Here is a 27701-nt window from a genome sequence, read left to right on the forward strand (position 1 = left end):
GAATCCCAGAGGGGGCGGGCGGGAGAGCGGGGTGGGGGTGGGCCCGCGGGAGAGCGAGGGGGAGGAAGGAGCGGAGGGGGGGTGGGCGGAGGGAAAGAAGGGGAGGGCGCCACGCCGTCGGGGCGAGGCGGGGACGGGCTGCGAGTGGGCTGACGGTGGGTTAACCTGGGGGGCGGGGGCGCCGGGGGGGCGGGGAGCTGAATAAAGGGAGGAGGTGGGGGAGGAGAGGCGGAGGGGGAGGGAGGAGGAGGGGGGGGAGAGGCGGCTGCTGGTGGGGAGCTGCCCCGGGGAGCGGGTGGGGCGGAGGGGCGGCTGCTGGTGGGGAGCTGCCCCGGGGAGGGGGTGGGGGGGGAGGGGCGGCTGCTGGTGGGGAGCTGCCCCGGGGAGGGGGTGGGGGGGAGGGGCGGCTGCTGGTGGGGAGCTGCCCCGGGGAGGGGGTGGGGGGGGAGAGGCGGCTGCTGGTGGGGAGCTGCCCCGGGGAGGGGGTGGGGGGGGGAGGGGCGGCTGCTGGTGGGGAGCTGCCCCGGGGAGGGGGTGGGGGGGGAGAGGCGGCTGCTGGTGGGGAGCTGCCCCGGGGAGGGGGTGGGGCGGAGGGGCGGCTGCTGGTGGGGAGCTGCCCCGGGGAGGGGGTGGGGGGGGGGAGAGGCGGCTGCTGGTGAGGAGCTGCCCCGGGGAGGGGGTGGAGGGGGAGAGGCGGCTGCTGGTGGGGAGCTGCCCCGGGGAGGGGGTGGGGCGGAGGGGCGGCTGCTGGTGGGGAGCTGCCCCGGGGAGGGGGTGGAGGGGGGAGAGGCGGCTGCTGGTGAGGAGCTGCCCCGGGGAGGGGGTGGAGGGGGAGAGGCGGCTGCTGGTGGGGAGCTGCCCCGGGGAGGGGGTGGGGGGGGAGAGGCGGCTGCTGGTGGGGAGCTGCCCCGGGGAGGAGGTGGGGGGGGAGAGGCGGCTGCTGCTGGGGAGCTGCCCCGGGGAGGGGGTGGGGCGGAGGGGCGGCTGCTGCTGGGGAGCTGCCCCGGGGGTAGGGGTGCTGGGGCCGTCAGCTGTCACTTCGCAGACGTTGCTCCCTGCGCAGCTTAAAGACCCTTCATTTCTGAACCGCCTGGGGCCTGTGCAGTTTGGGTTCCCCGGGCAGTAGTCGAGCGCACCCCAGCGCTCTGCACCAGTGAACTGAGGAGGGCGGGCAAATGGGTTTTTCCTCCTCTTTGACCGCAGGCCTTGGTCCAGTAGGTAACAGCGCTTAAAGGCAGCAGCTTAAAGGCAGCCCCGGTGGCTCAGTGGTTTAGCGCCCCCTTCAGCCCAGGGCGTGACCCTGGAGACCCGGATCGAGTCCCATGTCGGGCTCCCTGCGTGGAGCCTGCTTCTCCCTCTGCCTGTGTCTCTGCATCTGTGTGTGTGTGTGTGTGTGTGTGTGTGTCTAATAAATAAATAAAAACCCCAGCAGCACAGGAAAAAATCACCAGCAGGTGCAGCATTCAGTGCTTGGTGTAACATGAAAGGCTGAATCACACCAAAACAAACAAACCATTGCTAAGTCTTTAAAAAACGATATTAAAATTCCCACGAACAGTGACGCTGGTGACCAGTCTCTCGCTGCCTGTTCTCTGCAGACCACGTCGTCGGAGGCTGGTTCCACGTAAATGTGAGGAAGCAATTTCGCTCCGCCTTCCACTCACTTCGCTTAGAAGAATTTGGTTTTGCACAAAGGTGGGGAGAAAAAAAGCAGTTCAAAAATCATTCACAGTCGCGAATAGCGACTTCAAAACACTCAAATCGTAAGTAAAGAAAAACGGTATCACTCTTGAAAGCTAACCCAGGAGCGGATGGGGTGTGTGTCTGTGTGTAGCTAATTGCAAAATTTTCCTTAGAATTACTTTTGGCACTGACTAAATTTTATTTCCCTTCATTTCAGTTTTACTTTCACGTATTTTTTATGTGCAGGGGAAGTTTGGTTACAATACATAAAATCAAAGAATTTTAGAACTGGGGATGCCTGGGTGGCCCAGTGGGCGAGCACCTGCCTTCGGCCCAGGGCGTGACCCGGGGGTCTCAGGATCGAGTCCCACGTCGGGCTCCCTGCATGGAGCCTGCTTCTCCCTCTGCCTGTGTCTCTGTCTCCTTCTCTGTGTCTCTCATGAATAAATAAATAAAATCTTTTAAAAAATAGTTTAAAAAAAGGAATTTTAGAACTAAAAGGAAGTTTGTGGTTTCTTGTGCAATTCTGTGGCACTCAGCTAGGAGAGCATCTGGGGTGTGGGGTGAAATTAGGGACCAGCTGGTGTACAGGATGGCACCCCATTCAGAAAAGGGTTTCAATTATACATTAAAAGGTAATAAACTCATTGAGCCTGGGAGCTCAAGTGCATCACAGACAATATCTGCCCCTTGCTGCTTCCAGCATATCCTGACCACACATAAACCAAAGGTGAATCAACTCTTTCTGTCCCAGTGCTGCATAAATTTTCATGTGACATGAATCTCTTGCAGATTCTGTTAAGCAGATTCCGGGTCAGTATTTCCGGGGGGGGGGGGGACTTCAGATTCTGCATTTCTAACAAGCTCCTGGGTGACGCCAGTGACGCTGGTCAGTGGACTGACTGTACTGCTACACGGAGAAAACCTTGTGCTTGAAGATGACAGAGCTTATTCTTCTGGTGGCCTTCATGAGTTGTGGCAACTGCTGCCTCAGAAAGGAGTGGGATAGAGAGTCAATGGACTTGTGATGTTTGCAGTCTTTCTATTTTTACTTTTTTTTTTTACTTTCTTTTTTCCTATCCATCTATTATCCCTCTCCTGGCTTCATTTCTTTTCATATCCTACCTAACCCCAGTGAGTGTCACTCACCCTCTGCCAGTGCCGTCAACTTGCTGAACTCTTGTCCTTCCTTCCTAGTCTGCTTACAGACTTTCAACCATGGTCAATATAGTCTGTCTCTGAGCTCTGAACCTAGGGTATCTGAGCACTGCTGGAGAAAATGACACAGTCATTTGAATTACTAATCAGAAATACTTTTATATGTTTCTGGTCAACTTCCTCTCCTATTCTTTGGCACTTTTTAAGCTCCCTTCACCATCTCTTCTACCTTCTCTTTTGGCAAATTATTAGTATATAATTTTATTTTCATAAAGATCATTTTGATTTTTAGATGAACGTTTCTTCAACTCTTCATTCTCAAGTTTCTTATCTCCATCCAATTCTGTTAATACATCTAAAATGCTTGGAACAAAACCTGGCATGAAGTAAGCATTATTATGGTACTCTGCTGGCCTTGGATGACAACAAAAGCAAATCCCCCTTTAGTTGTGTTTTAGTTCCCATCCCCTCCTCCTTTCTCTTCAGGAAATTAGTTCTATCAAGTTAAAGTCTCTGTTGGTTTCTCCCAATCTAGCCTCCCTCCACCAAAGCATATAAATGTGCTAGATCTTATTAATCCCTCAAAAGAAAAATCCTCCCTGCAACTATCACCTGTATAGCTCTTGCCTTCTTATTTTAGTCCAAGTTCCTAAAGATGTTCCTAAAGGGTGTGTCTATACTTATCTCCAATTCCTCACCTCCCATCCATGCCTCAACATGACAGAATTTTTGTCTCCCTCACCACCACTTCAAGGAAACTGCTCTTCCAAAGGTAACCACTGACCTAATGACCAAATTCAAATGACACTCTTCAGTCATACCTGATCTTTCTGCCACTTACTTAAAACATTGTCCTCTGCTGTCTTAATATCATTTTCCACTGGAAATCTCCTACTCATCTGGCCTCTCAGTCTTTATCCCGTGTGGTCTAGTTTACCCAATTCATGGTTTTAAGCATTTATTTATCCTATACGCTGAGAAGTGTCATTTCAATGACTGTTTTTTAATGTCTAAAATTTCTTTTTTTTCTTCAAATCCACCTGTCCCTTTTCTCCCATAATGTTTTACTGTTACCTTATGGAGTTCACTTATATTTTAAAAATCCCTTTAAACATCTTCATCTAAAGACGATTTATGTGTTATCTGGAATTCTTCATTGTTATTTCTCTTGTATATAATATATGTTGTCTTATAATGTGAGATTTCCTCAACTCCTTTGTAATTTTGATTTGTAAGCTCATCCTTAGCATGAATTATAGATTTCAGAGTCCTGTGCCTCTCGTAGGTTGTAGAGACATTTCTGTGGCTGGGCCCATTTATGTGAATTTCTTGGCTTTTTTTTTTTCAGTTTCTGTGTAATGAAAGCTGTATGAATAATTGGAATCATCCTCAGAAATTATGTGGTCTGAGATGCTGTGTTTTGTTGTTTTAATCCTACCCAATGATCACTATGAGCTACAGAGGTTCCATACTGCTATGGATTTCTCTTTATGGAACTCAAAGATTTTCATTTCTTTCCATAGGGTTCAATAATGTAGTAAAATATCTAGAATTTCTGTGTGTTTATAATGAGGACAGATAAAGGGCATAGGTGACACATTTCTTTTATTTTTTATTTTTTATTTTTATTTTTTTTTTTATTTTTTTTTTTGACACATTTCTTTTAAATTAGTTTTTTGGTAATATTACATATTACAAATTTTAAATCATAAAGAAAAAGCCACTTCAAGAATGTTATTTCACTTGAACAGTGAGGAGAAAAAGTAGATTATTTTAAGAGATAAATAAGTAGAAGAAAATGGAGGCTGTAAATACAGGCAATTCTAATTCTTACTACCTGTTCATATATATGAAAGTAATTGAAGTATAGTATGTCCACTGAAAGTTTTTTAGGCTAAAAAGATACCAAAATACATTTTTAAATGGATAAATAAGAGTTAGGTAAGAATGATCTTTGGGGCACCTGTGTGGTTCACTCAGTTAAGTGTCCAACTCTTGATTTTGGCTCAGGTCATGCTCTCAGTTGTGAGTTTAAGCCTCACATTGGGTTCCACACTGGGCATGGAGCATGCTTAAGAATCTCTCCCTCTCCCTCTGCCCATTCCCCGCACCAAAGAAAAGAGAATGATCTTGAATGAAGAGGAGAAGAAGGAGAAATCTTTTTCAGAAACATGAGAAGAAAGAAAATGTTGAGATGGAGAGGACTGAAAGGAGGAAACTCTCACTGGATGACCTTAATCTTTAGTAGGAATAAAACCCATTGGGTAGGAATAAGGGAATGGAGTGAGGTAATGCTTAAATAAAGTAGAAATACTTAGAAATTACTGTTTTAAGAAATTAACTTAGTGGGGGCTCCTGGGTAACTCCGTTATCTCTTGGTTCCAGCTCTGATCATTGTTTTGGAGTCATGTGACTGGGCTCTGCATTGGAGTCTGCTTGTCCCTCTCCCTCTGCTCCTCCTCCTCCTAAAATAAATAAATTTTTAAAATTAAAAAAAAAAAAAAGAACTGAACTTGACAATCAGCCAAAGGTGATCAACAGTGAGGACTTAGTCAACAGTGTTTCACACTCTTGCTCTCCAATTTTCCTGGTCTTTCCAGCTAACATAGATCCCTTGCTTTCTTGTATCTCTCTCATCAAGGGAAAAATAAAAATAGATATTATGGGGGGTACCTGGGTGGCTCAGTCAGTTAAGCATCCAGGTCATGATGATTTCATCTCTTGATTTCATCTCAGGTCATGATCTCAGGGTTGTGAGATCCATCCCCAGGTCAGACTTCATGCTCAGCAGGGAGTCTGTTTCTCTCTCTCTCTCTGTTCCCACCCCCACTTGTGCTCTCTCTCTCTCTCTCTCTCAAATAAATAAAATCTTTTAAAAGTATATATTATGTAGTAATGAGACATTTAATTGACTATTACGTGCCAAGCTCCAGAAGAGAGATTAGGAAAAAGAGATATATTAAACCATTGAGTCTGATTTATAAGATATAAATAAGTCACTGATGTCAAGAAGTCTAAAAGTAAATACATAACTGCACTGAAGTATCATTAAGTGTTTCAGAGGTATGAATGAGGAGTATTGGAGGGCAAAAGAAGAAGTATTTAACTGTTTTGGGGGAAAGGGATCCCAGACAAAAATGATTTATATACGTAATACAAAAGGGGCTCAAAGATAGTGCTCTTTGAATTACTGAGTGATTGAGTCAATAGATAGCTAGATGCTGAGATTAGAAGAATTAAGAAGATGGGCTTCCCACAATTTGAAGTAATAAGGGTGTTTTAGATCACTCTGATGAAGTTTACTTCTGACACTTTCTGGAAAGCATGTAGCTTCATAGTTAAATGTGGCTGTTAAAGTCACATTTAAAAAAAAGAAAAAAGTCACATCTGTTGGTTCTTTCATTTAGATACATGTTCATATAGTATTTTTATTTCTAATAGTGTGTACCTTGTTTTTAAACAATAGATGAGTTGCTAAGAATTGTGTAAAATTAAAATATTTGCAAAATGAAACCTCAGCGAACTTTATTATTAATAGAGTACTAAAGAACACTGATAATCAAGAAATCTCAGTTCTAGAACTTCCAGTTCTACTACCCAAGTATGATTTAGGATAAATGTCTCCTTAGGTCTCAGTTTTTTCATGTGTAAAATAAGGTATTTGACAAATTATTTCTGAAGGTTTATAATATTTTCATTTAATTAAGGCTTTTAAAACTTAATGCAAACTTTCAAAAAGGAAAAGACCATACTATAACAATTTGATAGTGACCCCTCAATTGAACATTTAGTAAATTCATTAATATATCAGCTTCTCAGAAAACATTTTAGGTTTATTTAAGCTCCTTTTAGTTTTTGTTTATTTTCTGGAAGCAAAAACTGTTTTCTCAACATATAGTAAGCCTTATGTTACCCAGCTTTTGTACACAGGAAGACAGAATCATACTTACTGTCTGGTGTAGGAATCTAGTTGTTTTCTTTTTCTTTTTAAAAATATTTTATTTATTTATTTGATAGAGAGAGAGAGCACAAGCAGGGGGAGCAGCAGGCAGAGGGAGAAGCAGATTCCCTGCTGAGTACAGGTCAACCCCAGGACCCTGGAATCATGACCTGAGCTAAAGGCAGACCCCAACTGACTGAGCTGCTCAGGCACCCCAGGAATCTAGTTGTTTTCTAAAATTAATTTCACTAACTAGTCTCTCAGTGTATTACCCTCATTCTATAGAGGTTTTAAAAATAAGGTCTATTTCCTCCCTCTTTTTCTTAAACAAAAAACAAAATCCAAATATATAATAGATTGGCTCTTAGAAACTAAAATTTATTTCACTCAATTGGTTTAAAGCTCTTTCTCAAACTTGTTAGTTTTACCTCCTCGTACCTTATATGGAATAGGCATTCATAAATATTTTTAAATGTATTTGAAAATATATCAGATTCTACAGATTATAGCCATAAAACCTCGCCTTCCCTTGGATGTTTCAAAGCTTAAAAAGAAAAGAAAACATAATGCCAGCAATTCTACAGCTGCCAGCTCTGTTTCCAAGGAAACAGAGAGTAGATCATCAAAAACAAAATAAGGATTTTCAACCTGATTACCCTTTTTTCAAGTTCAGTCTCCATCGCTGCATAATGAAAGGCAACATAACCTCAGCCTTGCAATCCAGATTTTTAATTCTGTTTGTGCTCTCACTATTAAAACCAGGCAAAATCTTTTGGGTTATGTTGGTCTTCTTATAGAGAGAATTAGACTCCTCCATGAGGATAAAGAATATCTTTTGAATATAAAGCACTAAGTACATTTGCTGAATAACCTAGTATGTTTTAACCTTAAAACTGTCAAGTGTTTAAATTACTGAATAATATAAGAAAGAAATGGGAATTTATAAGAAAGGGATAAAGTCTTCTAGAATGGAATGTTTTATTTAAAGAAATAAGGAGAGAGTGGCAAGATGAAAAAATAGTAGGAGTCAAGAGGAAAATTATTGGATTACCATTCAATAGAGCAAAATACCATTATAACATTGTTGGTTTGTTTCACAGATTTGTATCTTCCATGAATAAAATCATTATCCTGACAATAACAATTATAGATGACAAAAGCTTGCTTTAGCATTGTATTACCTCGTGATGTTATATGCTTTATAAAAGCAGTACAACACGCTATACAAAATGTTGTGTCAATTATATTTCAATAAAGATGGAAAAAAATCCAGTATTCCTGAATTTTTAAAATGTAGTTAAAGCTAGAGGATTCTTTTCACAGTGAAGTGCACAATAGAAATTTGCTTGAATGCAAGTACAGTTTAAGAAGCTTTAGATGGCATATTAATATGTTTGTATAATGAACACTGAAATTCAAATAACTCTAATCAGAAAGAATGAGTAATGTAATCATTATTTGGAGTCTTCCTTATATCAATTTTCTGCTTAAATGTCTATTTTCCCCCAAAGGATTCTAGCTTTTCAAAAGTACAAGCTGTAAGAGGACCTTGGTCATTTTTAATACCTAGGCCCAGTGTAGGACCTTGTATTGGAGGTATTTGATCAGTGTTCTTGAATAAACGTTTTTTCATTTCTTTAGTATAAGTATACCTTGCTTTTTTATGCTTCACTCTATCTTCCTTCACAGACATTCTGTTTTTTGCAAACTGAAGGTTTGCAGCAACCCCGCATTAAGCAACTCTATCAGCACTATTTTTCTAAACATTTGCTCACTTCATGTCTATGTGTCACATTTTGGTAATTCTCACAATATTTCAAATTTTTTCATTAATACCTGTTATAGTGATCTGTGATTAACAATCTTTGATGTTGCTATTGTAATTGTCTTGGGGCACCATAAACTACAGCCATATAAGATGGCAAATTTAATCAATAGATGTGCATGTTCTGACTGTTTTATCAACCAGCCATTCCTGTCCCTTTCCCTCTCAGGCTTTCCTAGTCTCTGAGATGCAACAATATGGAAATTAGACCCATTAATAACCATACAATGGCCTCTAAGTGTTCTAGTGAAAGGAAGAGTCACATGTCTTTTGCTTTAAATCAAGAGATAGAAATGATTAAGCTTAGAGAAGAAGGCATGTTGAAAGCTGAGATAGGCTGAAAGCTAGGTTTCCTGTGCCTATTAGCCAAGTTGTGAATGCAAAGAAGAAGTTCTTGAAGGAAACTAAAAGTACAACTGCAGTGAATACCTGAATGATACAAAAGCAAAATGACCTTATTAATGATATGGAGAAAGTTTTAGTAGTCTGGTTAGAAGATCAAACCAGCCACATCATTCCCTTAAGCTAAATATGAAGCTAAAAAAAAAAAAAAGGAAATATGATGCTCACAGAAGTTACTTCACAAGGTTTTAGGGAAGAAATCTCTAGAATATACAAGGGCAAAGTGAAAAGAGCTGATGTAGAAATTGCACAAATTATCCAAAAGATTCAGCTAAGATAATGAATCAAGGTGGCTACACCAAACAACAAATTTTCCATGTAGACAAAGCAGCCTTCCATAGGAAGAAGATGCCATCTGGAACTTCCATAGCTAGTTACTGGAAGTCAGTGCCTGGCTTCAAAGCTTCAGAGGACAGGCTGACACTCCTGTTCGGGGCTAATGCAACTGGTGACTTTAAGATGAAGCCAATGCTCATTGACCACCTTGAAAATCTGAGGGTCTTTAAGATTTACACCAAATCTACTCTGGATTAACAAAGCCTGGATGACAGCACATCTGTTTACACCATGGTTTACCGAATATTTTAAGCCCATTGTTGAGACCTACTGCTCAGAAGAAAAGATCCCTTTCAAAATATCACTGCTCATTAGCAATGCACTTGGTCTCCCAAGAGCTCTGATGGAGATGTACGGTAAGATTAATGTTGTCTTCACGCCTGCTAACACCACACCCATTCTGCAGCCCATGGGTCAAGGAAATACATTTCATAAGGGTATAGCTGCCATGGATAGTGATTTCTCTGATGGATCAGGACAAAATAAGTAGAAAACCTTCTGAGAAGGGTTCACCATTCTAAATGCCATTAAGAGCATTGTTGATTTGTGGGAAGAGGTCAAAATGCCAACGTTCACAGGAGTTTCGAAGAAGTTGATTCCAACTCTCATGGATTCCAACCCTCGTGACTTTTGAGATTTCAGTGAAGGAAATTACTGCAGACGTGGAAGTAGCAAGAGAACTAGAAGTGGAACTTGAACATGTGAATGAGTTGCTGCAATCTCATGATAAAACTTAAGAAGTGAGTAAAATGCCATCAAATAGCATTGTATACTATAGAGAAATTGTTCATGAAAAGGAAGAGTCAATTGATGTGATAATCTTTATTTTTGTCTTATTTTAAGGAACTACCACCCTGATCAGTCAGCAGCCATCAACATCAAGGCAAGACCTTCTATCAGTAAAAAGATTATGACTCACTGAAAGCTCAGATGATGCTCAGTAATATTTCTTTATTTATTTAAGACAGTGCAAGTGAGAAAGAGCAGAAGGTGGGGGCACAAAGGAAAAGGAAGAAACAGATCCCTCGCTGATCAGGGAACCCCATTTTGGGCTCAATCGGACCCCAGGATCATTACCTGAGCTGAAGGCAGACACTTAACCAACTGAGCTACCCAGGTGCCCTGATACTCAACATTTTTTAGCAATATTTTTAAATTAAGATATGGACATTTTTTGATATAATGCTATTGTATAGTTATTATGTTGCAGTATCATATAAACATAACTTATATGCACTAGGAAGCCAAAAAATTCATTTGACCTTAATTGCAATATTTACTTTATTATGGTGGTCTGGAACTGAAACTTCAATATGTCTCTGAGATATGCCTGTAATACTCTATACTTTAATTAAAGGTTTTAGCCACCTTTGGGCCTTTTACTATGAAATGCAAAACTTGTGATGTTTAAATGTATTTTCATTGTAAACACTAATAGCCAAGGTAGACTATTTATTGTAAAACAACTCTTAATATTTGAAAAATAGGTGAGAATAAAATATTAATTCAGAAAATTAGCTAATACAAAAGACTCTGTTAAAAGAGAATACCAATAATATGTGAAATAAATATGTTTTTGTCTTGAGAATGATAAAGCATATAGGAAAAATGGTGAGCTTTGGCTAAAGAACATGTTAATATATGTAACAAAGCATACATATATTAATATCTATAAAAATATTATCAAAGGATCTGGAAATAGGTCTTATTGGGTCATCTGGGTGGCTCAGTCCATTGAGCATCCAATTCTTGATTTTGGCTCAAGTCATGATCTCAGAGTCCTGGGATCGAGTCCTGTGTCAAGGAGTCTGCTTGAAGATTCTCTCCTCTGTCCATCCCCTCACTCACTCTCTCTGTTTTTCTCTCTCTTTCTCTCAAATAAGTAAATCTTAAAAAAGAAAAAAATGTCCTTATCTACATATTGAGAAGATTGAACCAAATGACCAGATAATAAATTTCAGCCTTGTGGGCCATAAGGTCTCTGTTATAACTATTAACTCTGCTGTTGTAATATGCAAGGCACTGTAGACAATAGGTAAATAAGTGTGGTTGTGTTCCAATAAAAGATTATTTATGAAAATAGATAGCAGGCCAGATTTGACCTGTTATTCATAGTTTGCTAACCCCTGGACTAGAAGCTCCCTTATTCAGTATTCCAGATTCAAAATTCTGTATCTGTGAATGTTAACATTAGCTAACATAGATTTTCTAATTTTCCAAACTCATTAGACATTGGTCAAGAAACGTGATTAACAGTGAGGTAGCAGACAAACTTAGGCTTTTAGTGTAATTCAAACTTTAGCTAAACGTGTGTCAATTTAACCAGAGCCTTATTTAGATCACTGTACATAAATATGAAATATTCTGACATTATTTCATGTAGTATTATGACTAATTTTGTTAATAAATTCATTTTAATTAAATAATTTATTAAGCATATTTAAACTTATACAGATATAGGAAATATATCTCTAAGAACTTTAAAGCAAAATACATTTTATTAATTTTTGTTTATTTGTTTTAGAGAATTTTGTTAATTTTTAAGAATCTTAAGTTTCCTCTTAAAGGGCTAGGGACCACGGTAATAGTTATTCATATGTTAGGACATTTATAGAGTGATTCCAGAAAGCCAAGCCTGCACAATGTTCTACAGTGGATCATCAAAATTATTAATGCAGATCTTCCCTAATCCTGGTTCTAGACTGCTAAAAAAAGACCAAATTAAGTTTAAATTTTTTAATGCTAAAAATAGGGTTACGAGAGGATTTCTATTGTATTTGAGGCACAAATGCCTTAAGACAAAATCTCAGTAAAAGGAGGATGATGGTAGAAGCAAATTGACATTTTTAAAAGAAGTGTTGTGGGCATCTTGTTTTTATTGATTAATTAACTTTTTAATTTTGAATACTTACGACTTGGTAAAAAACAGAATGAGTTTCCAAGGAGTTCCAACTCCAAAATGAACCTTTCTCAAATAATAGAATAATTTAAGAAGGCTTGTTTCAATTTTAACCTCTGACTCAGTATTTTTATGATTTAGGAAATTATTTAATTTCTTTGAGTCTCAATTTCCTTATCTTCAAAATAGGAAGAATCATTCTACCATGGGGATTGCTGGGAAGATTATAGATATCTCTGTAAAGTGCCTGATATGTAATAGGCACTTAAAAATAAAAGTAGCTACTATTATCAAGAGCTTCATAGCACTTGGCTATTTAGAAAAACTAGCACTTGCCCTCAGTAAAGTTAAAGAGCCTTTTCTGGTACTAGAAGGAAAAGAAAAAGGAAAGATGAACAGTTTATTGAACACAAGGACCATCATCTCTCTGTCAAAGAGGCTAATCCTAAGTCAGAAATACTGACTTAATAATACTGACTTAATAAAAGAAGGTGAGATGGGACACCTGGATGGCTCAGCCTTTGGCTCAGGGCGTGATCCCAGTTCCAGGATCGAGTCCCACATCAGGTTCCCTGCATGGAGCCTGCTTCTTCCTCTGCCTGTGTCTCTGCCTCTCTCTCTCTCTCTGTGTGTCTCATGAATAAATAAAATCTTTAAAAAAACAAATACAAAAACAGGTGAAGAGTTCTTAAGAGGAGAGATTAGTACACTTACAGCCAGCAGAAAAATAGTAGACCTTTGTTTTTGCTTATTTTTGTTTTAGGGACTAAGAAATCCACCACCACCACCACCACCACCACCACCACCACCACCACCACCACCCCCCCAACGGGAAGCACATTTCAGTGAAGACAAAGAGTTTCTGTGACAGTCTTGAATCCCTGTCACACCTGTGCTCTGAGGCAGCTGTTGAGCATGTTTTTGTTTTTCTGTTCAGTGGCTCTTCCTAAAGTGTGACATTTCCCTCTGCCACCACAAGGCTTACTACAAACCTACAGGTGCTGTTATGTTTCTTAAGGCCTCTCTTCTAGGCAGGTGCCTTTTGCCAAAGCTCTGCTTCAAAGCTCCCAAGAAATGAAACACATGGGAAGATTTCAGGCTCACTTGTTGGATGTTGCATAGGCCAATGCCAAGATGGGTATAAAGAAGGTCCCTGGCTCTGTCTCAAGATCCTCCATCCAATGAGTAACATTGTAAAGGCTCTAGGAATCTCCTCTGAGATGTTCTGCATGACAATACTCATTTGGTTCTGAGAGAGAGAGAAAGAGAGACAGACAGACAGAGCCAGCAGTCTGAGAGGGTTAGCCTGATTTTCAGCCTATTATTTCTTTTCCTATGTATTGTAGGGAGGGATCACATGCCATAGGTATGTTACTGGTGCCCATGTCTGCTCAGTCTAACACAATAGCTCCTACCCCAGGGCTCCTGACTTACCCTGATGCCTAACAATGGGTCCTCCTTTCTCATAACTGGTGAGCAGTTAGTGAAAAGAATCCAAAATGTAGTGGCTAGATTGAGGACAGAAACTGAGGTGACAAGTTGCCAAAGTATAGTCAACAGAAGCAAAGTGAGAAGCAGACTAAAATCAGAACTAAGACAACAATCAGAGATTCTAAGTCAGAACAAAATTTAAAAAGAAAACAAGAGTCTAACAAAATGAAGATGATTGCTAGTGAGTGCTGGCGGAGAGATAACAACAAGGAAACTGAAAATATACTTGTTAGATTAGCTATAGAGCATTCCCCTTACTAGTATTGAATATTGTTCAGCCTTAAAAAGGAAATTTTTTGCTATGGAATAGGTGAAACTTAAGTACATTAAGTGAAATAAGCCAGTCACAAAAAGATAACTACTGTGTGATTCCATTGGCATGAGATACCTAGAGTCATCAAATTCATAGAGACAGAAAATGGAATGGTGGTTGCCAGGGTCTGGAGGGAAGGAAGAGTAGGGAATTATTTTTTAATGAGTACTGAGTTTCTGTTTTTGCAAGATGAAGAGTTCTGGAGATGAATGGTGGTGATGGATGCACAACAATATGAATGTATTTAGTGCCACTGAACTGTATGCAAAAAAATGGCTAAAATAGTAAATGTTATGCTACGTGTATTTTACTACAATTTTTTAAAAAGGGGGTGTTTGCCTTGGTGTTTTCGTAGCACAAGTCCTGTGCTCAAAACATTTTAGTTTAGTGAGAAATCCAATGATTCTTCTCAGGAAAGAGAAAGTATACAAAGGTGTTTTTAGGAACTGCTTACAAATGGAAGTGTCTTCCGTTTGGCACCACCAAGACGCCAGTACTCTTGTGCTAAAGTGATAGATTCCTGAAGAGTAATTAATAGTCCATCCTGCTATGAGAGGAAAAGGTGGTAGGTTAGGACATGGTCATGGAGAGCACAGTCTGCTCAGGAAAAATCTGGACAAAAGGGGAAATGGTGATAACAAGTAAAAAAGGAGAAAGCAACATAAAATTGGAGGAAAAAGAAGAAAACGTAGCAATAGCTCTAAGGTCTGTGAACCCTCAGCAGTAAGCATAGCAACAAGGACTATGAAACTTAAAGACACAATCATCTGTCAGCTAAAGAGCTCAGTGGAACAAAACAGGACTAAAGAGAGAAACTGAGCATGGATCTCAGCCACCCTTGACTTGTGAGTTAATGTGACCCTCTGAAGGAGAAAGGAAAACTAATCAACGTGGATGTGCTCTCTCTAGAATAGTGCTGCTTTAACTTTTGTGTGCATCAGAATGCTTTGTGGGCCATTTGTTTGTGTGCATGTGGCAATTTTAAAACAATCAGTAATCTTTAATGGAATCCACTTGACCTAAAATCTTTCACAGAATTTTGAGACCCATTAAAACAAAGTTTAATAAGAAAAAAATTCTATAATTCAACCTGACCTATTGGAAACCTGACCAAAGAACAAAGGAACATCGGGAATCTTCCAAGTAATGGATAACTTAATTATCTTGATTCTGGTAATGGTATCGTGGGTGTTTACATTAAGCTACAACTTGCCAAATCATATACTTTAAATATGTACAGTTTATTGTCTATCAGCTATATCTCAAAGACAACTTCTCTGACTACAATGAAATTAAGTTATAAATTAATAATAAAAAGAAAAATCTATTTAAATATCTCTAAAATTTCATGTCAATGAAAAAATTACGATAGAATTTTAAAACTCTTTAGAATTGAACAATGAAAACAATATAGAGAAAACTATGAGATGCAGCTAAAGTGTTGTTATTGTCTTAAGTGCTTAAAAAAGAACATGAAGACTTGATATAATCTAAATTATAAAAAAACAGAAGAAAGAAGAGGAAGAAAATGAATATGACTGAAATTAATAGAATGGAAAATACACATATAAAAGGAAAGATCGGGAAGCAAGAGTTGGTTCCTTAAAATGACTAATTAGACAAAACCTCTGGCAAGTTTAATCAAGGCAGGGAAAGAGGAAAAATGAAAGAATTGAAAAAGGAAACAAGATGCTGTAGATATTAAAAACATAAAAGGATATTATGATCCACTTCTGGCCAAGATGGAGTAACAGGGACAAGATTTATCATCCTTCCTAAAACAAGTGAAAAACCAGACAAAACATACGAAAAAAATGGTTTTCAAGACACTGGACATCAAAGAACAAAGAGCAGTAGTCCCTAAGAGACAGGAAATAGGAACAGAGATGACAAATGACAGTGATGAGGAGAGCCCTGTGATAGCCCCAGCTTTACTATCTTGAGAGTTTCCAGGCCATGGTGCAGGGAGCGGAAAACATGATGGAGCTCAGCGGATCCCCTGAGTTGCTGAGTTGATTCTTCAAGAATACAGAGCTGAGGCTAGAGTTTGCAGGACAGAGTGTCTGACTCGAAAGAGCTTCACAGAGAGAGAACTTAGGATGTCTGCACATGCGTGTGAGGAAACCACCCGAGGCCAGAGAAAGAAACAGCTGAAGGCATTTAAGGAAAGCATGCTTGGAACTCACAGAGGAGTAATACCTGCTACCACTAGCCAGTTTAGAAAAAGAAATCTCATAATTCGCAGGCACTGGGTGGAGTACTCTGAAAGGATTACAAAGAAACATGAGAAAACTTCTGGCTGTAATGATTAATGTTCACTATCTTGGATTGTGGTGATGGTCTCAGGGATGTTTGCAAATGTTCAAACTTATCAAATTGAAAAAAAACTTATCAAAATTTATACTTTTATATGTGCAATTTATTGTCTGTTAATTATATCTCAAAAAAGCTGTTAAACTTAAAAAATAGTATCTAGAACACAAAAGTATATTAATAATATAACCTCAATAAATATTAGGTTTTCATGTGAGAATAACTTTACACAGTAAATTTGAAAACTTGTATGAAGTAGATGAATTCCTAGAGAATGTAACTTACAAAATTGACTCAAGAAGAAAGGGGGAAAACTGATTATATCCAGAATTTAAGAACTGAATTTAAGAACTGTTTCAAAAAGAGAAGTGCTGGGGCACTTGGGTGGCTCAGTCAGTTAAGCAATTGACTCTTGACTTCAGCTTAGGTCATAATCTCAGGGTCATGAGATTGAGGCCCACATTGGCCTCCATGCCAGGTGTGGGGCCTGCTTGGGATTCTCTTTGCCCTTCCCGTCCCCCTTCTCTCTCAAAAAGTGCTGTGTCTCCAAATTTTTATAGGCATAGTTTAGCAAATATTCAAGTGGAATAAATAGAAAGCACAATATAACAAAGTAAGAATAAAGCCACATGTGGCAATACTTGCTATATATATGTAAAACACATTAAACTCAATGATTAAGTGGAAAAAATCCAATTTTTGTGAAAGAGTATCATAACTACCTCAATAACTGATAGATAAAGCAGATAAAAGGCAATCATGATAATGATGACTTAAACAGAATAATTTCAACCCTTAGACTATTTTCAGGGAATAGAAATAAAACTCCTCACCTCATTTTATGATGTCAAAATACCTATTGATATGAGATCTGGGGGAAAAAAAAAAGAAAAAATTCCAGATCAATCTCATCCATGGATATAGATGCAAAAATCCTGAACAACAATAACCATAAATCTATCAATGTATAAACGATGTTATTAGGGTTTTTTTTTTTTTTTTAGAAATGAAAGATTAAGGAGACTTGGCTCTATAAGCCTCTGGAAATGAGCCTCAGAAATTCCTTCCATGAAGATGGCAACTTAGGTGAAGAAGTAAGCCTCTGCTCCTCCCAAAGCCGAAGCCAAAGCAAAAGTTTTGAAGGCCAAGAAAGCTGTGCTGAAAGGCATCCATAGTCACACAAAAAAGATCTGGACATCACCTACATCCTGAGGGTCCAAGAGACTGCATCTCCAAAGGCCCCTTCAATATCCTCAAAAGAGTGTCCCCAGGAGAAACAAGAGTGACCACTATGCCATCATCAAGATCCCCCTGACTACTGAGTCAACCATAAAGGAAATAGAAGACAACAACAAACTTATTTTTACTGTGGATGTCAAGGCCAACAAGCATCAGATCAAGCAGGCTATGAAGAAGCTCTATGACATTGATATGGCCAAAGTCAATGCCCTGATCAGGCCTGATGGAGATAAGAAGGCATGTTTGACTGGCTCTGGACTATGATGCTTTGGATGTTGCCAGCAAAATTGGGATCATCTAAACTGAGTCCAGCTGGCTAAATCTAAATTTTTTCACAAGAAAAGAAAAAAGTTTGATTTGATATCTTATTATATGTATAATAACATTGCTTAGAGATATATACACGCTATAATTAATGCCAAAATGTCGAACACGTTCCTTGTAAGATTGGGAACAAAGATATCCATTACCATGAATTTTATTATATTGTCTATTTTATAGACAAAGATATTCACTATCATAACTATTCAATATTGAACCAGAGATCTTAGCCAGTGTGGTAAGAATAAAAAGAAAGAAAGACATTTGCAATGACATGAATGGAGCTAGAAAGTATTGTGCTAAGTGAAATACGTCAGAGAAAGACAAATACCATATGATTTTACTCATATATGGACTTTAAGAAACAAAACAAATGAACATGGGTGGGGGCAAGGAGAGAGGAAAAGCAAGAAATAGACTTAACTATAGAGAGCAAACTGATGGTTATCAGAGGGGAGGTGGATGAGGGGATGGGTGAAATGGTGGTGGGGATTAAGGAGTGCATTTGTCGTGATGAGCTGCCAGTGTTGCATGGAAGTGTTGAATCACTAAACTTTACACCTAAAACTGGTATTACACTATATGTTAAATAACTGGGATTTAAAAAAATCTTGGAAGAAAATAAATAAATTCATACTCTCCCACCCCCTGAAAAAGAAGTAAATAGGAAAAGAAAAAAAAGAAATGGCATAAACATCAAAAAGGAAAAAGCAAAACTCTCATATGAAGAAAATACAATTTCTTATATGGAATAACTTAAAAGATCTCTAGACAAACTATTGGACTTAATAAGGTTTCTGGATTTAAAAATTGACAAGTAAAAGTGAATCGCATTTTTAAATGCCAAAAAGAAGTTAGAAAAAGTAATTTAAAAAGTACCATTTACAATAGCAACAAAACAAAATACCTAAATACTTAGAAGTAAATCTTTTCTTTAGTTTTTATTTATTTTTTAAAATTCAATTTAATTAACATATGGTATATTGTTAGTTTCAGAGATAGAATTTAGTGATTCATTAATTGCAGGTAACACCTAGTGCTCATTGTATCAAGTGCCCTCCTTAATGCTCATCACCCAGTTACCCACCCCCCACCCACCTCCAGCAATCCTCAATTTCCTATAGTTGTCTCTTACAGTTTATCTCCTTCTGTTTTCACCTTATTTTTCCTTCCTTTCCCCTATATTCGTCTGTTTTGTTTCTTAAATTCCACATATTAGTGAAATCATATGCTATTTCTTTCTCTGATTGACTTATTTGACTATATATATATATATATATATATATATATATATATATATATATCTTTATCCACTTATCTGTCTTTATCCATTTATCTGTCTATGAACATCTGGACTCTTTCTATGTTTTGGCTATTGTGGACATCACTACTATAAACATTGGGGTGTATGTGCCCCTTGGAATCACTATGTTTGTATCCTTTGGATAAATACCTACTAGTGCAATTGCTGGGTCATAGGGTAGCTTTATTTTTAGCTTTTGGAGGAACCTCTGTACTGGTTTCCAGAGTGGCTGCACCAGTTTGTATTCCCACCAACAGTGTAACAGGGTTCCCAGTTCCTAGGAGCAAATCTTGATAACAGACGTGCAAGTCCTTTATGGGAAAATCAAGAAATTGAAAGACCTTAAATAAAATCTAAGTAAAATGGAATGATGATATATGATGCTTGTTGATGAACAAGAAACTCAATATAAGAAATGAGAACCCAAATGGAATGCAAAAATATCTAAAAATCCTCAACTTTTTAGTACTCTGTGAAATGTAAGATGAAATTACAATGAAACACCATGAACATCTGCCATATTGACAACCAGGTGGCTCATTGTGTCTGGGAGCAATATTAAACTCCAGAATTAGATTGACCTACTCAGGCATGGACACCACTGGTGGCCTACATGTAACACTGTGTCTTGGAGATGTGGGGGCTTCCTGTGGCCCTCTGGCCACAGGAAGCCCACAAGAGGAAGCAAGAAAGAAGGTTGGGGCTCTGATTGCCCAATTTCTGCTCCTAAATTCATGATCAGATAGGTCCCTTCTCTTTCCTAGGGTAGAGTATGGGGATAGAGAAGAGTCGGAGGATTATGTTAATTGACCCCCTCTTCAACTAGAAGAAAACTCCAGGAGAGGGAATAAATGCTCCTACTAAAAATAGCCATTAATAGTTAAGGCAAAACAAGTTACCCTTGCAATGTTATAGTTATTTTTACTGGGATCAGTAGCCAGAGTGTAGAATAATTCCACAGCAATAGTAGCTTATTTGAGGTTTATCAACACCATAACCAAGTACCACCAAGTTCAACAGAACAAAGAAAGACACTAGAATGTAAAGAAACAGTGTATAGTCACTTGCACTTTACAGAAATGTCTGAAATAGGTAATTTGGTGGCAGTGACTTTTAATAATTTTTAAATTAAAAAATCTTACTAGGGGAATAATTATCACAATGTATGTGATACAAAATTCAAAGGGTATAAAATGTGTACAGTGAAGTGATTCCCCTGCTCTGGCAATTATTCTTAAGAGTTGTTTTTCTAATTATATATCATCAGGTATGTGTTTTATTTCATTTATTTTTTCCTTTTGGTTTGATGAACACAAAGTCCCCAATTTACAAATGAACTTTTGGAGCAAAATTTGCTTTCAGGGCTTTTGGAATTCAGACTACACAGTAAATTTCTGTTTCTAGTTTCTTTAAGGAGGCTCACTAGCTTTTAATTACATATCAAATGTAGAACACAAAATATTATAATTCCTAATGCATTTAATCACATGGTTTCTATACGAAACTGTGTTACAAATTCTGAGACTATAAAAAATATATCTAATTATCTGCCATTTTACCTTATTCCAAAATCCCAGCAGTGACCATCCCTCTTCTCTCCTAATCTCTACAGTGGAACTTTCAGCTAATTCTCTGGGAAGTGGGAGGCAAAGAAAACATATCTATGGTGGTGGACAGGGTAGTAATGGAACTTCTGGAAGGGTAGCAATATACACCTGCCGAGTGAGGATTTTGGTAATTGGGACCACAGTGTCACTGATAGCACTGTAGGCGCTGGAGGACACAGCACTTATGAGTCCCACAGACTGTAATTTTGCTCTGAAATATAAGGTCAGGAGTAGAAGTAGCAATGGCTGTCGTGCACATAAGTATCTTTAACTTATAGAAACAATGGAAAATATTGACAATCTGTTAATCATATACAAATGGTTCCTTTCCTACCTCTTAATTTTAATGAACACAACTTGAAAAGGAAGTATTTTTTTAAGATTTTATTTCTTTATTTGAGAGAGAGAGTGAGAGCACAGAGGCAGAGGGAGAAGCAGGCTCTCTGCTGAGCAGATCCCAACATGAGACTCAATCCCAGGACCCTGGGGTCATGACCTGAACCGAAGGTAGGTGCTTCACAGACAGTGACCCAGGAAGTATTTTTCATAGTCACTTTTTAACTTTACTTCAAAGAAGTATGACTATGTCTTTTATAGTATGTTTCAAAACCAACTCACCATCATGATGTAAGACAATTGTAAGCCTATTTTGGCTAGGAAATCCAGAGTCTCTATTTACAGTCTTAATGCCCCACCAGAAATTGAGATACCAACTGTCAAATAATTAGGCCAAACATTTTCTTTTCTTACTCCCTCAATGTATTTTACCTTGATTTGTTTGGATTAGGATCCAAATAAGAGCTGGATTGATTTGACATACAAGTTAAATCATTTATTAATTTTCTATCTTCACTTGCATCTATTTCTGGATTTGCTTCTCATTTTCATGGTCTTTCTATCTAATCATTTACCAATACAACATTGTTCCAATTATGCAGATTTATAGTACATTTTATTATTTAGTAGTACTTTTTCCATCCTCAGTTCTTTTCTTGGGGCTTTACTGACTACTCTTTTTACTTGTACTTTCCGATAAACTTTACAGTTAACTCATCTAGATTCAGAAAAAAAATCTGATGGTAATTTTATTGAATTTACAAATTAAGTTACGGAAAATATATATCTTTATGGTGTAAGTCTTCCTATCCATGAATATAATGTATCTTTTATATTTTTTCAAATCTATTTTTGCATCATCAGGAGTGTTTCATCACTTTTCTAATGTAGATTTTACCTATTTCTTATTAAATTATGCCCCAACATTGTATATTTGCTCTTTGAAATAGGGTTGCTCTTCCATTATTTCTTCTTTATGCTTATTGTTTGTTTACATGAAGTTATTGACTTATTTTATTAATTTTATATGCTACATCTTTACTGAATTCTCTTATAACATTTTTAATTTTTCTATTTATTTTTGTTTTTCAGATATATAATAAAGGAACCTGCAAAAAAGAGGTAGTTTTTTTTGTCTTCCTTCCAATTCTTATGTGATTAAATGCTTTCTCTTATTTAATTGCATTGGCTAATACAATGATAAATAGTAATGGACATGATGGTCATCTTTGTCTTTTTCTACTTTTAGTAATGTTTTCTTATTAAATAAGAAGCTGGCTAATGGGCTGAGGTATCCCTCAATTCTTAGTTAATTAAATATTTTTAATACGAATGAATGTTAAATTTTATTAATGCCTATTTTGGCATTTATGAAGGCAATAATCTGATTTTTCTCCCTACCTTTATTAATACAATGAGTCATATTAACTTTCTTATTATGGAAAAACTCTTATATCCTTGGAAATGTACTTTGTAAATATATATTATTTTTAAATGTGCGATCTCATCTTCTACAGTGATAAAATTCCCCTGTGAATTTTTTTTAATATCAGATTCTTCAGCTCTACCTTAGTTCTACAGTGTGGGACACAGAGTGTGGGGCCCTCTTCTTGTGCACCAACTGCCAGTGATATTTATCCATGGATTTTGCATTTTGGAACCACTGTAGGATATGGGGATGATAAATCTTCCAAGAATTGAGTATAATATTAATATCAAACCTGACAAAAATCACACAAAAGGAAAATGAAAGACCAGTTTCACTTATTTTATGAATATACTAAAAATCACTGAATTGTATACTTTAAATAGATGAATTTTATGTTATGTAAATTATATCTCAATAAAGCTTTTTTTTTTAAGAAAAAAGATTGCTATAGCAAGATTCTTAGATATCTCACTTAGGGGACTGAATGGATGATGGTACCACTTACTAATACTAGAAGTAGAGAAAGATGAATAGGTTTGGAAGGAAAGCTACTGAATTCAGCTTCAGACAGGCTGTATACTGTAATCAAAGGTATGGAAGGGGATAAAGTTTCAGAAGATGGAGACAAGCCCATAAAATTGAATCAAGGGCATATTCACTCTCCTGCATACAATCCTGAAATTCTGTATAGAAACAAATGGAGTTTCCAAGGTTTTTAATACTAGCTGAAATTTCCCTTTGCCTTCCATTTTATTATAAAAGATATACAATTAGTTTATCACTACCAATATTCAGTGGAACGTTAATTTGAATTCAATATAGTGGTCATTACCAGATCCTAAGAGAGTAACAAAGTTTAACTATTTAAAAAAAACTTTATCTGGAAAATAATGTTAAAAGAGTCACCTTCTGATACCCATTAGAGGGAAAAACATCTCCTTTATGACTGCCTTGCCTCTGAAGTCTTATGGAAGTTTGACCTATTTGCAAGAGAATGGATGTGATTGAAGAAGGTGTACATTAATTAAGATGAATGAGTTTAAAATTAAGTCAAGTTAAAACATCAACCTCACAATGAGTCTGGCAAACAATGGAGGATAACTTGTCTCGTTATCAAAGGAGACAAAGGTTTTGTTGTTTTTGTTGGTTAAGACTTCAAATTGAAAAAAAAAAAAAGACTTCAAATTGACTTCTCATAAGGAGGCTCAAAACCAGATTCTGTAGTAAATTGTCATCCTGGAGAGAGCCAGGTACTCTGAAAATTTCTAATTAGGAGAAGTTAGAGGTTATATAAGCCGAGCTGCCAAACTGCCTAACCTTGGAAGCCAAACAGATTTACCTTTCTTTCCTTCCTTCTCCTCATCTGAGACCTGGTCTGGAAATAAATTTCAAAATGCAAACAGAAGGCTCTGTGATAAATCAGGTCTGAGAACTAGAAGGGAGCTTGTTATAGTTTAACAGATGCCATGACTCATCCAAGACTTTATATCTAAGCACTCATAGTCACAAGTAGTCCTGCATTTGGCTTTGGTGTCAACTAATCCAGAGAGAGGACAAAAACATGCAGTGTGCTCTATTGTGTACATAGAACTTCTGTCCCTTAAGCATATTTACGTTTCTAAAAGAATAATTTCAGTTTGGAGTCACAGATCCTACTGCCTATAGAAAATCTAATCAGGACCACTACCATGGATACAGCCCAATTTTAGAAATGATATTATTCCTGAAAAAAAAAACCCTTATAATCATCTGTTTAATAAAAGTTGTTTCATCAGTTGTGGTTCAGAAAATATTCCTAACCCAATTTACACCTATGTTTACCAGCCTGAGGATCATACTATAGCTATTCATACCATGGATCCAAATTCTATCATTTTTAAATAGGAGCTATTTTTTCCCAAAATGATCCTGGTTATTTCTAGGAGTCCCCAAACAAGTGGCTTCCCCATATTCACAAAACAACCTTTCAGCTTTCATCACTATATGGTACCATTCATTCATTCAGTTAATATGTACTGAGTGCCTTCTGTGTAAGGGGTAGATATAGCAGAGTCTTACAAATAACTCTGTCCTGGTCCTCTTGGGGCATTCACAGCATTTTTTCCTGGAAAAAGCTCCGGTTATCATTTGCCAACATTCATTGCTGGCAAGTAGCTGGATGAAATTTTTATCACTGTCTCTGCTGAGGAAGTCCCCTGTGAAGCACTTGAACAAGAATATACAGGGAATGCTATCTCTCATTCTCATTGTTCCCAAAGCCTCCAATCTTATGCGTAGAACAATGCTGGATTCCATGAGGAGGTGGAAAAAATGGCCTTCCTCAATTCCGTGCTCCTCTTTGGCATCTGGGTTCTAAATCAGGGCTGCTTCTTCATGAAAAAGATTTTCTGTAGCTCTTAGGGCTCAAAACCAGTCCTAGAAGTTCAGTGTCATTTTCATTCATCATCTTCATCATCCCTCTTGCCTTCCCCAAACCTAGTTACTGAACAATAGCACCCAGGGACATCAATGGGAGCAAATACTTTCTAGGTGTTGGTGGTTGTGTTTATATTGGGAGTGTCTGGATCCCAGCTGAAATGGCCTGTTAAGTTATGAAGCATAATTCAAATGCTTGGCCAGCAATCTAGCATATAAAATGTAACCACATAAAGATTTTGCCAGAGCAAAAAAAGCATATGGCTCTTTCAGTAAACAATTCACCTAGATGGAGCTAGGTGTGTTACTAGGTTGAGAGTGGCAACCAATTCTTGTAGAAATTGATAGGAGTTTGGTATGGTTACCTCTAGGAGATCCAAAGCAAAGTGGGAAATGTGGTCAGGAAAAGATTCAGCCCTGAAATACTGAGAAATCATGTTGTCAAGGAGAATGCATGACAACCTCTAAGGACAAAAAAAAAACCAACAAAAAAACAAAAAAAAAACCAAGAAAATAAAACCAACCAACCAAACAAGAACCAATCAGACCAATCAGAACTGTTACCGAGGGGTCAGCCCTGGAAATACTATGAATAAATTAAAATAAAATTCAATCAATACCAGGTCTGACTTGTTTCGTGGGTATTTACTGTCACCTTGCATGTTTTAAGAATGGTTTTATTCAAAAGTTTCTAAACTACTCTAAAAGAGAATCCAACATGGGGCTATGATGTAGCATGCAAAACACCTGACACTAGATATTACTTATTGCTGGAGTGTGCATCAGGTAGCTCCAATTTTGAAATTTCTGGTATTTTGCTTGGTCTTGTTCGTTCCACCATTTAAATTACCTCAAAAGGGAAGATTTATAATTATTAGTTTTCTAGGACCCAGGAATAGGTAAGTTTTCAGCCTAAGACTTGAAGACTTGAAAAAGTAGCAATTAATTACTGCTTTTACTTTACAAATGTTTACATAAAAAGTAATATGTATTTTTATAAATAATTTTTTTAAACACAGAAGTAAATTTACAAAATAATTCTAAAAAGAGGATGTCTTTCTCTCCTACCGCAATTCCCACTTATCAGAGGTAGGCATTGTTTTTTTTTTTTTTTAAAGAGGTAGGCATTGTTAAATTTGCAGTACATCCTTCTTGCCTCTCTCCTATGCAGATATATCTTCTTTCTAGATTATGAAATCATACTACCTAAACTGTTCTACAGTTTGGCTTTCATCACTAAATAATTTAAATTGGATATCTTTGCATGTCAGTAAATAAAGGGCTATCTTCTTTTTAAGGATAAGAATATATCATATTCTACTATGTGGATGTAACATTATTTATTTATCCAATCCCCTATTGATGGACATTTGGATTATTTCCAATTTTTGATGATTACAAATAGTGCCACAGCAAACATCCTTATCCGTTCATATTGATGTACTCATGCAAGCATTTTGGGAGGTAAATTTCTGGAGATAGATTGCTTGGTCAAAATGGTATATGCATTTAGAATTTTGATAAATTATCTCTCAAATTACCTTTAAAGTGTTTGCATCAATTTACACTTCCACTGATGATGACTAAGTGTGCCTGTTTCCCTACCTGCTCCCCGCACTGTGTATCCACACATTGACTGGTGAAACTTTTTTTTTTTTTTTTTTCAGGTTTCAACACAGTTTTATTGGGAAGTTTTCTGTGAAATACACTAGAGGTTGGGGAAGGGGACACATTCACTTTGCAAGGTAAGGGGTTCCCACCACTAAGGGACAGGTCGTGGGGTGGGGCAGGGCATACTGGGGTTTGGATCCATTTTCCCACCTCCTTCTGCTTTGCTCACATTTCTTTTCTCTCTCAGCAAATGCCAGAGAACACAAACACAAAAACAAGAAACAAAAACAGCAAGATCAACCTTCAACTGGGCCGCACCCAAGCCCTCTCCCCTCCCAGGCCGCACCACAAGGCTGCGGGGCGAGAGGCACAGTGCTCCCTTCTCAGATCGTGCGGGCCAGAGTTAATAAATTAGAATAAATTAACGAGGGCGGGGGGGGGGGGGGGGGAATGCAACTTTGTGCTGGGAGGGCCCCTTCTCTCCAACACACAAGAGAGTTGGTGGGGGGAGGCAGGGGACTCATGCCTCATGCTTCAAAAAGATATGGTGATGAAGGCCTTGCCTCATGCATTTATTTTATATTCTCTTTACTTTTCATAACTGAGTTTAGTCCTAAGACAGGAAAAAAGGAATATGCCTATCTAGTTTTCAGGGTGTTCCTCATAGATCCAGATATTCTCCGAATTATGAACACCTGTCTTATAAGTACCTACATGTTACAGATAAACTGCTCATCTGGATGCAAAAGATAATCACCCTGAGGCAGAAAGATGCTTCTTTCAGACCCTAGAGATTGAAAAATGCATTTCTCATGTCTCCTTATGAACCGCTCATTTGCTCATGCATGCATGAATCCATATGCATTAGTTCCTACTTGTGTGTTGGCATTCGCCCAATATTTACTCTAAGTCCCCTCAGTTCTGCACTATGCTAATCACTGTGGCTATGGTAATGAAATAACAGTCTCTGCCTTCAAGAAGATCACAGTTTAGCCTGATGAAAATAGAGAAAAGGAAACCAATGGGTGTAATTGAGCAGGAAAGTGCTGCTTTCATGTTAGTGCAGGGTGCCCCAGGAAT

At 38.0% G+C, this 27701-nt stretch overlaps 1 protein-coding gene and 1 long non-coding RNA gene across 3 annotated transcripts in view; one reads left to right on the forward strand and one right to left on the reverse strand.

Moving 5' to 3' along the window:
* The first annotated feature begins 92 nt into the window (after positions 1–92).
* LOC121480514 lies at positions 93–26760 on the forward strand. The gene is made up of 4 exons (XR_005985000.1): positions 93–155; positions 1599–1763; positions 22259–22288; positions 26678–26760. It is a non-coding gene; the product is annotated as an uncharacterized LOC121480514 (long non-coding RNA).
* ANKRD44 (ankyrin repeat domain 44) overlaps positions 4980–27701 on the reverse strand; it is a 367287-nt gene continuing 344565 nt past the window's right edge. The window contains exon 28 of one of the 2 annotated variants that reach the window (XM_041737073.1): positions 4980–5306. In XM_041737073.1, coding sequence (XP_041593007.1) covers positions 5233–5306 — 74 coding nt within the window. In that variant the 3' untranslated portion in view covers positions 4980–5232. The remainder of the gene's footprint in view (positions 5307–27701) is intronic. The other variant, XM_041737070.1, reaches the window with a different exon arrangement.

This window comes from Vulpes lagopus, chromosome 22 (genome assembly GCF_018345385.1).
Source record: "Vulpes lagopus strain Blue_001 chromosome 22, ASM1834538v1, whole genome shotgun sequence".
Classification (NCBI taxonomy): domain Eukaryota; kingdom Metazoa; phylum Chordata; class Mammalia; order Carnivora; family Canidae; genus Vulpes; species Vulpes lagopus.